We start from the raw sequence: 13,324 nt of genomic DNA, 5'->3' as shown, positions 1-13,324 counted from the left end.
GAAGGAACACTCACAGAGTCTGGAATGTCTGCCTCTGTCGGTCCAGTACCTTAGGGACAGACAAATCTTGAGTACCCTCCTACCCAGCAAGGGTAGTGGGTGTGGTAGGCTGATCTACAGTACAGATTTACTAACACCAACAAATACAAAAGCCCTGACCTAAGGACAGACCCATCAATGTGATCGTGGGCTGATGATGGACCAGGGCAGTGGACAACAGCAGGGGAAGGATCTCTAACATTGATCACAGCAGACACAGAAGGAATGGTGCCTACTCTTTCCTCTGATGACTGGGATGGGGAGACAGAACCAACCTAGTACTGGGAGGCCAAGGGGTACCAGTTCCTCCACCGCCGGCCTGGGGCCGTCATCTCAATGAAAATCTTGAGCGGAGCCAACTTTTCAACATGGGGTATTGAGGTACTTAATCTCGTTACTTTTACCGATAAAAGAAATCAGAGGGATCAGATGAAAAAATTCTGGTTCTTGTTGGTGTCATCAAGTTGAGTAGACTCAGCGTAGCCACTTGATACATGTGCAATTCACCTTCCGTCCACACATTTTGAAACATGTAATGTAACATCTCTTTGATGCAACGGGCATTTACCGACAACTGGTGGGAATGACTGCGTTGCGCAACAATGTGTACATAATGTATGGTGCTTGGCTTCAGTCTCCGAACACACTAGAGTTTTAGTTATAAGAACATGTTGCGTTACGTTTTTTGAACGCGTGTGTGTACCTGGCTTAAGAGGAGCGAAGATCGCTGGACAGCATATGCTGAAGCAGGATACACGTGCTGGATCCGCACGGACACGACGGACAAAATGAAGATGAGATGAAGCCGCAGTGACGAAAGGGAGGGAGTCCAAAGCTAGAGTCAAGGGTGGTGCAAAGCAGGTCTCGCTATCATCCTAAACCCGTTCCTTCTTGGTCCTCCAGATAGTAACTTTTTTTTTTTAAAAGAGGTCCAAATCATATGGCATCCCATTAGGGAGTCCTTCAACATGTGGTCAACAGAAGGTGCATGGGACTGTGTACCTCTGTCCCACCTGGCTAACGGGAGAGCCGGGGAAATCCAGGTTATGACATGGGAGGGGGATTTCATGACCTCGGCCTCAGAGGGATAGAAACCTGGCTGTGACACAGCCCTATGCAGCGACATTGAGTGGAGGAAACAAAGGGCCATGAACCATTTGGGTGTTGTCGTGGCCTATGTAGTAACGTTCCTGACCGATTCTTTCATAAGTTTAATTTAATTCTTTTTATTATTTTCCTTTCCTTACTTTTCTTATTGTGTTCTTTATTACAATGGTTCTAAAATAATATAGGTAATACAGAATATAATAAAATCAATGACAAAATTCTAGGCATAATACAGAGCTGGTCTGATGAATAAGGTATTAAAAACAGAAACTAAAAGTCCTACTCCCCCAAAAATTGGAAAACTAAACTGGACAGAAACAATGGAAATAGATGAACAGCAACAGTAAAACATGATAAGCAATGCAACTTGGGAATGAAAAAAAGAGAGGTTATATGAAGTAAGCTTGATTTATATTGAAAATAATGGTATTTTGACGAAGGAAAAATCTATTTCTGGGGAGAGACCTGTGACGCCCGGTGAAAAAAGTCCTTCTTTACACTTTTTCTGATATAAATCTTCCAAATATACCAGAGAAAGATAAAAGCATGGAATGCAGAGGTTACTACCCTCGCGCGAGCACCTCGTGAGTGTCGTGTATACATCAGGGGCGTGTGAAAACCACTATTCACAGGCTGTCTTCCATTTAGATAACTCCTTCATCAAAGGGAAGGGCCGTAACAACGACCCCAGAAACCACACTTGGACCACGCCACCGTCACCCACACGAACGCCCTCTAGGTAATCCTTCTGTTTTGGACTTGCCCGCATAGACGTAATTGTTTTTGTGCTTTCGGTGTCACAGGTCGACCCAGAAATGCCAAATATTAGTAAATTTTACATCAGAGTATATCATTTTAATGATCTATGAACATAAAAATATATTACAAACCTCAACTGGACAGTATATATTGGTATGTAGAGACCCATCACTATCAGGGCACACTGGGGCATTCTTAAATTTTTGAGAAGGGGGATGATAAGGATCCTCACTCCAACTGTAAGGCTGATCATCAGTATGGTTGCTGACTATTCCTGTGAAAGAATTGAAGTGCATAAAGCATAACTGGAATGAGAAAAATATATTTTCTTACAAATTTATGCCAATACTGTACTAGAATTTATTTAAATTTAAAAAAAAAGTTACCTGGTTAATAAAGCAACTGTTTATGTACTACATGTAACTTGAAATCTTGTTCACAATATATACCTGGATGGAATACCTTGCCAAATGAAACAGTATGATAGCCATGATTTTTGAAATACTGGGGTAAAGTCGTAAAATTGCCTGCATGCGTTCTCCAGTAAGAGTGAACATCATAAAGCTTCGTAGTATCAGGTCGTCGAGAAGTTAGGAATGATGTTCGGCTTGGACCACAGAGAGCTTGCTGAAATAAATTGGAAAATTGTAAAGCCCCATCAAAGGATTAAAGGCATAAAAATACAGAAGGCAAGAAACTATTCATAATAAAGCACCGTGAAACACTTAGAATTTTCGAAATACCAAAAACATATCAACAAAGGATTAAATCAATTCATGCTTTAAAAGAAAGATAATACTATTAAATGAGTTATTAAAGAATTAGAAAACTGAAATTTATTTTCTTTATTCTTTATTCACAATCCTATATAATTGCCAACCCAAAATTATGTCTCTAACAGACTAAGGGACAAGCAACCCAACATCCTTCTCTGTCTAAGAACAAAGGGAAGAGTTTGAACCTAGCACCATAAGAGGTAACAGATCCAGCTCTTGACATTATGAGATTCAAAATAATAAATTTATCAGTATAAATTCTGTACATCAACTTTTCCCTATCTAAGGTTGGATGAGAAATGACTTTTCACCAATCACATCCGTTCAACAATTATTTCCGCCAGAACTCCTATAAGGTCTAAGTCTTAATATATCCCCTTTCTCAATAATTTACTTTGCCTTTCCACAGGTCTTTGTCCGGAAACTTCTCTATCTATCACTTCTCTGATCTACTGTTCCTCATCACATGTCTAACTACCTAAATCTTTCAGGACACTACCTATGAACACCAAATCTCTGCCAATTCCTCAATTATCACTATAATCTTCCTACCATACTTAGGCCATGAATAACATTCTACAGTTACACATAATAAAAATATCCAACTTTCTTGTCAGTAACCATGTTTCTTCTTCATACAGTGGTACGTAGAGGTCTTATGTACCAACAAGTCATAGCTTTCTCAACTAATAAGGGACTTTAGCTATCAGTAATCTAGTTACCTCTTTTCCCTTTTTTAAAAGCCAAGCAACAACCCTAGCTGGAAAAGCAGGAGGCTATAAATCACTTTAAATATTCATGAATTGTTCCTACATGTATACAAACCCAACGTATTTTAATAGGAGACTAATCCTATGGAGAGAGGAAGTACCTACAACCAAGCTGGCTGGTATGAAATCCCAGGATGTACAAACACAAAAGTGTGGTCAATTAAAAGCAATGGGGTTGTTCACATTTGTGTCCATCCTCCCCCTCGTAAGGAGGATGGGGTAGATATAGTACATACTTCTACATCTAATTATCCAGGAAAACTGCTTGGTATGGAAGCTCACCTGCATCAACAGTTGATCCAGCAAATAACGACATGACTATTGCACCCAAAGAGAGGGGAATGAAAAGAGGAAAAAGGGCCAGACATTCTGACTTCTCATCCTAGACTTGCATTGTTTTTGCTATATTAGACAAGATGCTTCTTGTCCTATAAAGTACCTAGGTTTGCTACTCAATCTGCTGAGCAGTTACCACAAGTCCCAGCGAGAACGTATACAAGGACTTGTGGGTATACTCATGCAGACAATGGGCCATGAAGGTTGTCTGACATTTCCAGATTCCAGCCTTTAACACTTGACTCACTGACAGGTTCTTCTAGAGGGCTCAAACAGGTTCATCCGAATCCTTAACCAAAGGAGGATACACTCCCCTAATCATTTCTCATAGCCAAAGGGATATGTTATTCTTGGAGATATTCTTGAGTATCTGTAATAACAAAAGTTTTTTTACTATGATCTAATGGGCTACATCCACTTCAAGTAGCAATGTAAGGGATCTCACATGTCAGAGAATCATATCCTATGGACCACTGGTCACATTTTTAAGAGAGGAAATGGAAAAAGATTCAAGCCTGGGATCTTGTTAATAATTCACAATAATGGGCGTTCCAGCACTACAGAAGATATATCCCTATTTTAGAGAATGAAAAGTTTGTATACCCATAGGAACAAAGTAATAATTTCAGAGAAGTACCTAAAAAGGTTTCTATTATTCCTTCTAAAAATGTACAAGTAAAGTAATTTCCTACAACAAAATGTTAATTTTGCAGGTAAACACATTTCTCTTCCAAACATTGAACAAATGGGTCAAACCAGTAGCTCCATCAGGCAAGAGTACCAAGGAGGGGATTTCCTGGCATAAGAGTGAGCCCTACTTAGTCTCATCAATGACAGTCAGAAAGTGTGACACTTAGAACTTGAGGTTTCACTGTGATTTCTGTCCTAAGTCTTCATAAATTCTCTTAATGGAATTAGATAGACTGGGTCTCTGTACATGTTGAGAAGGAAAATCATACTTTTCTGGATGAAATTGAGCTTATCTAACTGCTCGAGCTGACAGGATTAAACATCTGATGAAATTAAGTGTGAGATAGAGGGACCATTAAAATGGGAGAAAACTCCTGGAAACCCTTATTTCAGAACACCAAGTAGTAGCTACAAGCAAAGCATGACTTACACTTTCAAGCGTAGTCGGAAGTACAAATGGAATGTTTCTTTTGCAACAGGAGATGCACACGGTAGAGTAAGTGCTAAGTCTCTTCTGCTGAAAGAGTCAGCTTTTGTAAGGGGGCAATTGTGCATGATGCCTATGAAGAAGAAAATAGGGCTTCATTCAAAAGCAGGTACTGACATCAGAATTGACAGCTCCAGTAAACTGGCACCAAGACTAGTGCACAGGAAGGTCCCACCTCAAATGCAATCAAAGGAGAAAAAAGATCTGATGTAAGAGGGCCTGATGGATTAGATTCAGGTGTGCAAGTGCCTGAGAGGTGGTATACAAAGCTGAAAAAAGGGTAGAAAATGGCTCATGTCCAGGTGTATGAATGCCTGGAATCTGAGAGTGATCAGTTAACAGCTCATTGATCTATATGCAAAAACAGTTCTACAAGCAGCTGATGGTTCACTGACTTATGCATAATGACAGGTGTACAAGCATCTGCCCCCCCCCCCCCACCCAAATGAGTAGCTGGTGTTATAGAAGTGGTCTCAAGACTGTTTGCAGAAGTAATAGCTATTATTATTATCATTACTAGCTAAGCTACAACCCTAGTTGGAAAAGCAAGATGCTATAAGCCCAAAGGCTCAAACAAGGAAAAATGATATTTTAATTATAAAATAAATTTTTGAATATACTTACCCGGTGAATATATAATAGCTGCTGCTCCAGCGGCTCGACAGAAAACACACACAAAAACTCGCGAGCGATCGCTATGAAGGTTGCGGGTGTGCCCACCAGCGCCAACTATCGGCCAGATACCGCATATACATGTAAACAGACCCAATTTTTCTCATCCCGCTGGGTCTCTATCGGGGAGGAAGGGGGGGGGGGGCCTTTAATTTATATATTCACCGGGTAAGTATATTCAAAAATTTATTTTATAATTAAAATATCATTTTTAAATATTTAACTTAGCCGGTGAATATATAATAGCTGATTCACACCCATGGTGGTGGGTAGAGACCAGAGTTAATTAAGTTTACAGCGTATATGCTTAGAGTTTTTGACAGTTATATCATAACAAAACCCAAATATATAAAGGTACCTGGTAAGGAAGTTGACTTAGACGATTACTCTGCCTTATTAGTCTGTCTTCCTCACGAAGCCCAGCGATCCTCTTAGGATGCTGAAAGATTCCCAGGAGCTGAAGTATTAAGGGCTGCAACCCATACAACAGGACCTCATCAAACCCCTAATCTGGGCGCTCTCAAGAAATGACTTTGACCACCCGCCAAATCAACCAGGATGCGAAAGGCTTCTTAGCCTTCCGTACAACCCAAAAAACAATATTAAAAACATTTCAAGAGACAGATTAAAAAGGATATTGGAATTAGGGTAATGTAGTGGTAGAACCCTCACCCACTACTGCACTCGCTGCAACGAATGGACCCAGTGTGTAGCAGTCCTCGTAAAGAGTCTGGACATCTTTTAAGTGAAATGACGCGAACACTGACGCTTCTCCAAAAAGTCGCGTCCATAATACTTTGCAGAGATTTATTTTGCTTGAAGGCCACGGAGGTTGCTATAGCTCTAACTTCGTGCGTCTTAACCTTAAGCAAACATCGGTCTTTCTCATTCAAGTGAGAATGAGCTTCTCGTATTAAAAATCTGACAAAATATGACAAAGCATTCTTTGACATAGGCAATGATGGTTTCTTAACTGAGCACCATAATGCCTCAGATTTACCTCGTAATGACTTAGTACGAGCTAAATAGAACTTAAGAGCTCTAACAGGACATAATACTCTTTCCAGTTCGTTGCCTACGATCTCTGATAAGCAAGGAATATCAAAAGATTTAGGCCAAGGACGAGAAGGCAGTTCATTTTTGGCCAGGAAACCAAGTTGAAGTGAACAAGTGGCTTTTTCTGTAGAAAAGCCGATGTTCTTACTGAAGGCATGAAGTTCACTGACCCTTTTAGCCGAAGCCAAGCACACTAGGAAAAGTGTCTTGAGGGTGAGATCCTTCAGGGAGGCTGAATGTAATGGCTCAAACCTGTCTGACATGAGGAACCTTAGGACCACGTCTAAGTTCCATCCAGGAGTTGCCAAACGACGTTCCTTAGAGGTCTCGAAAGACTTAAGGAGATCTTGGAGATCTTTATTGTTGGAAAGATCTAAGCCTCTATGTCGAAAGACCGAAGCCAACATGCTCCTGTAGCCCTTAATCGTGGGAGCTGAAAGGGAGCGAACCTTTCTCAGATGTAAAAGAAAATCTGCGATTTGGGCTACAGAGGTACTGGACGAGGACACAGATGCTGACTTGCACCAGTCTCGAAAGACTTCCCACTTCGACTGGTATACTCTAATGGTAGAAGCTCTCCTCGCTCTTGCAATCGCACTGGCTGCCTCCTTCGAAAAGCCTCGAGCTCTTGAGAGTCTTTCGATAGTCTGAAGGAAGTCAGACGAAGAGCGGGGAGGATTTGATGGACATTCTTTACGTGGGGCTGACGTAACAGATCTACCCTTAGAGGAAGACTTCTTGGAAAGTCTACCAGCCATTGAAGTACCTTGGTGAATCACTCTCTCGCGGGCCAGAGGGTAGCAACCAACGTCAACCTTGTCCCTTCGTGAGAGGCGAACTTCTGCAGTACCTTGTTGACTATCTTGAATGGTGGGAATGCCTATAAGTCCAGAAGAGACCAATCCAGTAGAAACGCGTCTATGTGGATTGCTTCTGTATCTAGGACTGGAGAGCAATAGATTGCTAACCTTTTGGTCAACGAGGAGGCAAAGAGGTCTATGGTGGGTTGACCCCAAGTAGCCCAAAGACTCTTGCCCACGTCCTTGTGGAGGGTCCATTCCGTGGGTATCACCTGACCCCTCCGACTGAGACAGTCTGCCAAGACGTTCAAGTCCCCCTGGATGAATCTCGTCAACAGGGAGATGCCTCGATTTCTTGACCATAAGAGAAGGTCCCTTGCGATCTCGAGCAGCGTGAAGGAGTGTGTGCCTCCTTGCTTGGAGATGTACGCCAAAGCTGTGGTGTTGTCTGAGTTGACCTCTACCACTTAGTTTCGAAGAAGCTTTCGAATATCATCAAGGCCTAGTGGACTGCTAATAGCTCCTTGCCGTTGATGTGCATGCTCTTCTGACTTGAGGTCCACAGACCCGAGCATTCCCGACCGTCCAGGGTCGCACCCCAACCCAAATCCGACGCGTCTGAGAACAACACTTGGTTTGGGTTCTTGACTGCTAGGGATAGTCCCTCTCTCAGACTGATATTGCTGTCCCACCATTTCAGGCATGCCTTTACTGGTTCGGAGACTGGGAATGATACCGTCTCTAACGTCTTGTCCTAGTTCCAGTGAGAGGCTACATGGAACCGGAGAGGCAGAAGGTGTAGTCTCCCTAGTGAGACAAACTGCTCCAGGGATGAGAGAGTCCCTACGAGACTGTTCCAACTCCTGACTGAACAAACGTTTTCTTTTCAGCATTAGTTGGACTTCGAGCAGGGCTTGTTCTATTCGGTGGCAGACGGAAAAGCCCGAAAAAAAACTGGACTGCGAATCTCCATCCCCAAATATAGAATAATCTGGGATGGGATCAGTTGGGACTTTTAGGTTGACCAAAAGTCCCAACTCCCTGGCCAGACTCAACGTCCAATGTAGATCCTGCAGACAGCGAAGACTGGACAATGCTCTGAGAAGCCAGTCGTCCAAGTACAGGGAGGATCGGATCCCCGATAGATGGAGGGATTTTGCCACATTCCTCATGAGCCTCGTAAACACGAGAGGAGCAGGACTGAGGCCAAAGCACAGGGCTCGAAACTGGTACCCCACATTCCTGTAAACAAACCTCAGAAACGGTTGGGAATCCGGGTGTATAGGAATGTGGAAGTATGCCTCCTGAAGGTTGAGAGAGACCATCCAGTCGCCTTCCATTAATGCTGTCAAGACAGCCTGGTAGACTTCATCGTGAAGTTTATCTTGACAATGAACACATTGAGCGCACTTGCCTCTTACGTACTCCTGCAGTGAACATGGCTGCCAGATCATTGGAGCCATCCCTGAGGGACTTGTTCCTGCAGAGAACGTGGCTGTCAGATCATTGGAGCCATCCCTGAAAGCCTTGTTTATGCATGACATAATTGTACAGCAAAACTTCAAACGCTCGAAAAAAACTCCTAACAGGAGATGGTCTAGCTCTGAAGTCGACCATAAAATCTTGGAGCGTCTCATGGCCAGGCGCCAGGGAGAGTCTATGAGGTTTGAGAAGTCTATCTGGGCAGAGGCAGGAACTCCCAAGCCGAGAACATCTCCCGTGTCATATCAGACTCTCGCTCTATAAGCCAGCTTAAAAGTAGGGAAAGCAAAGGCTGTCTCCCCCAAACTCCTCCTGGTGATAAACCAGTCGCCTAGCAAACGTAAAGCTCTCTTAGAAGAGCGAGAGAGCACTAGCTTATAAAACAACGGCTTCGAAGTAGCTAGGCCTAGTGTAAACTCTGACGTTTAGGCGAACGAGGAGCAGCAGTTACAAAAAGATCCGGACAAAGATCCTTAAAAATCAGCATGATTTATTTAAAGTCCATAGAGGGCTGAGCAGCTTTAGGCTCCTCTCCGTCTGACAGAGTCCTCAAGGGAATATCAGTAGGAGGGGGAACAGCAACTTCCTCATCTGAAGGAACCTTGTCCGACAATAGCCGAGTCTCAAGCAAGGGAGAGACCTGCCGTGGTGGCAATGCTTGACAAGCAGAGTCCACACGCAAAGGAGCAACAGTAGCAGTCAAGGACGCTATGTCATGTAACTGCTTAAAGGACTGACCAGCAACAACCAACAGGTGCGGGAGGACGCTCGACGTCAACTCGAGACTGCCTTGACTGCCTAGACTGAGCAGTCAAAACAACTCTTGACTGCGGTGCTTGACGCTCAACGTCAAAACAAGTCAACTTCGCTGGTTGGCGAACGTCCTGAACGTCAACAAGAGCATGCGGCAGCGGCTGAACGTCCACAAGCGGCTGAAAGTCAACACTGGACTGCATCGAGTGAGGCTCTACAAAACGTGACTGACGTGACTTTGTAACGTCAACGTCAACAGGACGAGCAAAGGTTCGTTTGGGCGGCTGACGGCCAGGATCTCGATCAGCTAAGCGGCGAGGATCATCGTGAACCTGCTCAGCAGAATAGTCCTCCATAAGAGAGGCAAGCTTATTCTGCATGTCTTGCCGTACAACCCATTTAGGATCAACGGGAATGGTTGCGGTAAGAGACGAGGGTAACGTCTGTGACTGCAAAACCTTGCCTACAAAAAGACTCTCGGAGCCTGTGTTACGCTTTTGTTTAGGCGGCGAGCAGTCTTCCGATGACTGCATAGGGTCAGAGCTGTCCTAATAGTTAAAACCAGGACGCTGGACCTGTCCTGAAAAGACTGACTTTCGCTTAAAGGGCCTCGAAACCTTGTTCACGGTTTCTTATGCGAAAAGCCTTCGGATGACGAGGAGAAAATCGTCTCGCTCGTCTTATGGTAGGGGCGGTGTTGATGAGACACGCCTGAAACCATAGAGGGAACGTCTGTTCGCTGATCAAGTCCTCTCGAACCCATAAGTCGTACGACATTACTTCTCCCCTGGGCTTGGGAGCTTGCAAGAGGTCTCGGACTAGGCGAACGACAGACACGAACAGACGAACCCTCGGTCGCAACACTAATAACACTTTGCGCAATTATCACTTTATCACTACGATTTTCTGTTTTGCACTTATTTCACTGAAATCGAATTTTTTAACAATTCACATTAGGTGATTTCTACCTGAAGCACGCAATTCTACCCTCATCAAAAGGTTATAATTGCGAAATCAGTCGTATAATGTAAGCACATTAATACAAGCAAAAAAACAGTAAACATATTTTAAGATAAAAAGATCAGTGGCTGGGAAGGAGACTAAACACTAGTTCATTCAAAACTACGTTTTCAATCTCTCACCGTACAGTGCCTTGGGACGAGAATAAAAACTAAAAACATTTTATCCTTTCTCCCCGTACAGAGACTAGGGACGAGAGTAAAAAACTGACTCGAGAACAACGTTACTCGCTTGGGACGAGAATAAAGATCGGAACGTTCTCTCTCCTCTCTATCTCTCCGTCTCTATCTCTCTCTCTCTCTCTCTCTTGATTTCGCACCGAAGAGAAGAGCCCACTTACCTTTCGTCAATAAACAGGTTATTTGACCAAAGGAAAAAACTGAAAGGTTTTTCAATTAAAAAGTTCCTTTAAAATAGTATTTAAAACATTTAAGCTTTGAAAGAAGAATGAACAAAACGTCAGAATCGATTTACTCTTTCTGCAAAGTGAAACCGTGATACTCTCTCTCTCTATCGTAACGATAGAGCGCAAACTGCGTAGCATAAATAAACTAAACGTTAGTTCATCTTTGAAACAGTACGAAGACTATTCAAAGAAAATCTTTCATAAAATATCTACTAAAAAATATTCATTTAATAAGTTTTAAATCATTTGCTCTGTAAAAGTTATTTACGATTGAAAGGGCTCAACGTTGTTTAACTTCGGTTTCCAAGTTAGGACCGCCTACTCTCAGGAAAGGTCGCATATAAACAAATCATTAAAATTTATCTTGATGTTTATTATAAATGGAAACCTAATCGAAGAGGGCTAATAAAGGCGGTTGAGATATAAAATATATAGAGGAAAATCTATAATTAATTTATAATGTGATAAGATAATTGCTAAAAGCCTAAAACACACTTCCGTACTAAGGGAAGGGTCGGCCATTTAAAAGTCAAAGAAAGTCCAAAAAACAATCCAAAGTCATCAAAAATTAAATCTATCCAAAAACGAGTTCAAGATTTAAGTTGAAGATAAAACACCTGCACTGCGAAAGCTCAAACCAAAAGGAAGTACTTCACCAAATATGTTGAGAAAACTCCAGGTTATACAGCGAGTATTGATACGTCTTGTCGTTAAGGCCGACAGAGAAAAAATTGGGTCTGTTTACATGTATATGCGGTATCTGGCCGATAGTTGGCGCTGGTGGGCACACCCGCAACCTTCATAGCGATCGCTCGCGAGTTTTTGTGTGTGCTTTCTGTCGAGCCGCTGGAGCAGCAGCTATTATATATTCACCGGCTAAGTTAAATATTTAAAAATAGCCCCGTGAGGTAAGAAGTAATGAAGTCAAAATAAAATATTTTAAAAACATTAACATTAAAACAGATATTTCATATATAAACTATAAAAAGACTTATGTCAGCCTGTTCAACATAAAAACATTTGCTGCAAGTTTGAACTTTTGAAGGTCTCCCGATTCAACTACCCGATTAGGAAGATCATTCCACAACTTAGTCACAGCTGGAAAAAAACTTCTAGAATACTGTGTTGTATTGAGCCTTATGATGGAGAAGGCCTGACTATTAGAATTAACTACATCCCTAGTATTAAGAACAGGATGGAACTGTCTGGGAAGATCTGAATGTAAAGGATGGTCAGAATTATAAGATATCTTATGCAACACGCATAATGACCTACTGTAATTGAACGACGGTGCCAGAGATTAATATCTAGATCAGGAATAAGAAATTTAAAAGACCTTAAGTTCCTGTCCAACAAATTAAGATGAGAATCAGCAGATGAAGACCAGACAGAAGAACAATATACGAAACAAAGTAGAATGAAAGAATTAAAACACTTCTTCAGAATAGATTGATCACCAAAATTCTTTGAAGACTTTCTTAATAAGCCAATTTTTTGTGTACTGTAATTGAAGAAGACACAGACCTAATGTGTTTCTCAAAAGTAAATTTGCTATCGAGAATCACACCAAAAATTTTAAGAGTCATACAAAGTTAAAGAAACATCATCAAGGTTGAGATCCGGATGTTGAGGATTCACTGTCTTTGACCTACTTACAATCATACTTTGAATTTTGTTAGGATTCAACTTCATGCTCCATATTTTACACCATACACTAATTTCACCTCAATCTCTAATAAGGGATTCAGTAACCCCACATCTAAATCTAGGAGATGGAAAAGGTGCAAAGAGTGTATAATCATCTGAATTTGCAACAAGCTTGTTTTATTGGCCAAAGACAAGAAGCCCAAGGGGTTGCAAGAAATTTCACCTGAGAACTCAGTTGGATTTCCAAATTTAGAAGACAATCTAAGGTCGGATAAAGCCAATGAATGAATCTCAATAAGCAGAAACACATTGGGACTGCAAACCAAGATGAAAAGTCAAGGGTTTTGGGATACTGAAGCTGAGGCAAGAGGTTGGAAGAATTCTCTATGACTGAACACACTTACTGTAGTCCTTTTACTGCATCTTGATGGATCTGGCTAGCCTATAACAATCTACTGTCAAAATTTACTCCTCGCATGAGCTGCTAACATGCCTCTTCCTGCATAAGTTGGAATCAGCATATG

At 42.0% G+C, this 13,324-nt stretch overlaps 1 protein-coding gene across 3 annotated transcripts in view; it reads right to left on the bottom strand.

Annotated features, from left to right (window-relative positions):
* Positions 1-13,324, bottom strand: part of Ids (iduronate 2-sulfatase) — a 135,498-nt gene that overhangs the window by 60,825 nt on the left and 61,349 nt on the right. For all 3 annotated transcript variants that reach the window (XM_068347113.1, XM_068347114.1, XM_068347115.1), the window contains exons 4-5: positions 2,355-2,532; positions 2,037-2,179 (exon numbers count right to left, since the gene is read on the bottom strand). In XM_068347113.1, the coding sequence (XP_068203214.1) occupies positions 2,037-2,179; positions 2,355-2,532 (321 nt within the window). The remainder of the gene's footprint in view (positions 1-2,036; positions 2,180-2,354; positions 2,533-13,324) is intronic.

Source organism: Palaemon carinicauda, chromosome 23 (assembly GCF_036898095.1).
Source record: "Palaemon carinicauda isolate YSFRI2023 chromosome 23, ASM3689809v2, whole genome shotgun sequence".
NCBI lineage: Eukaryota > Metazoa > Arthropoda > Malacostraca > Decapoda > Palaemonidae > Palaemon > Palaemon carinicauda.
The sequence above is the reverse complement of the archived record's forward strand: the minus strand, read 5'-3'. Positions and strand labels throughout refer to the sequence as shown.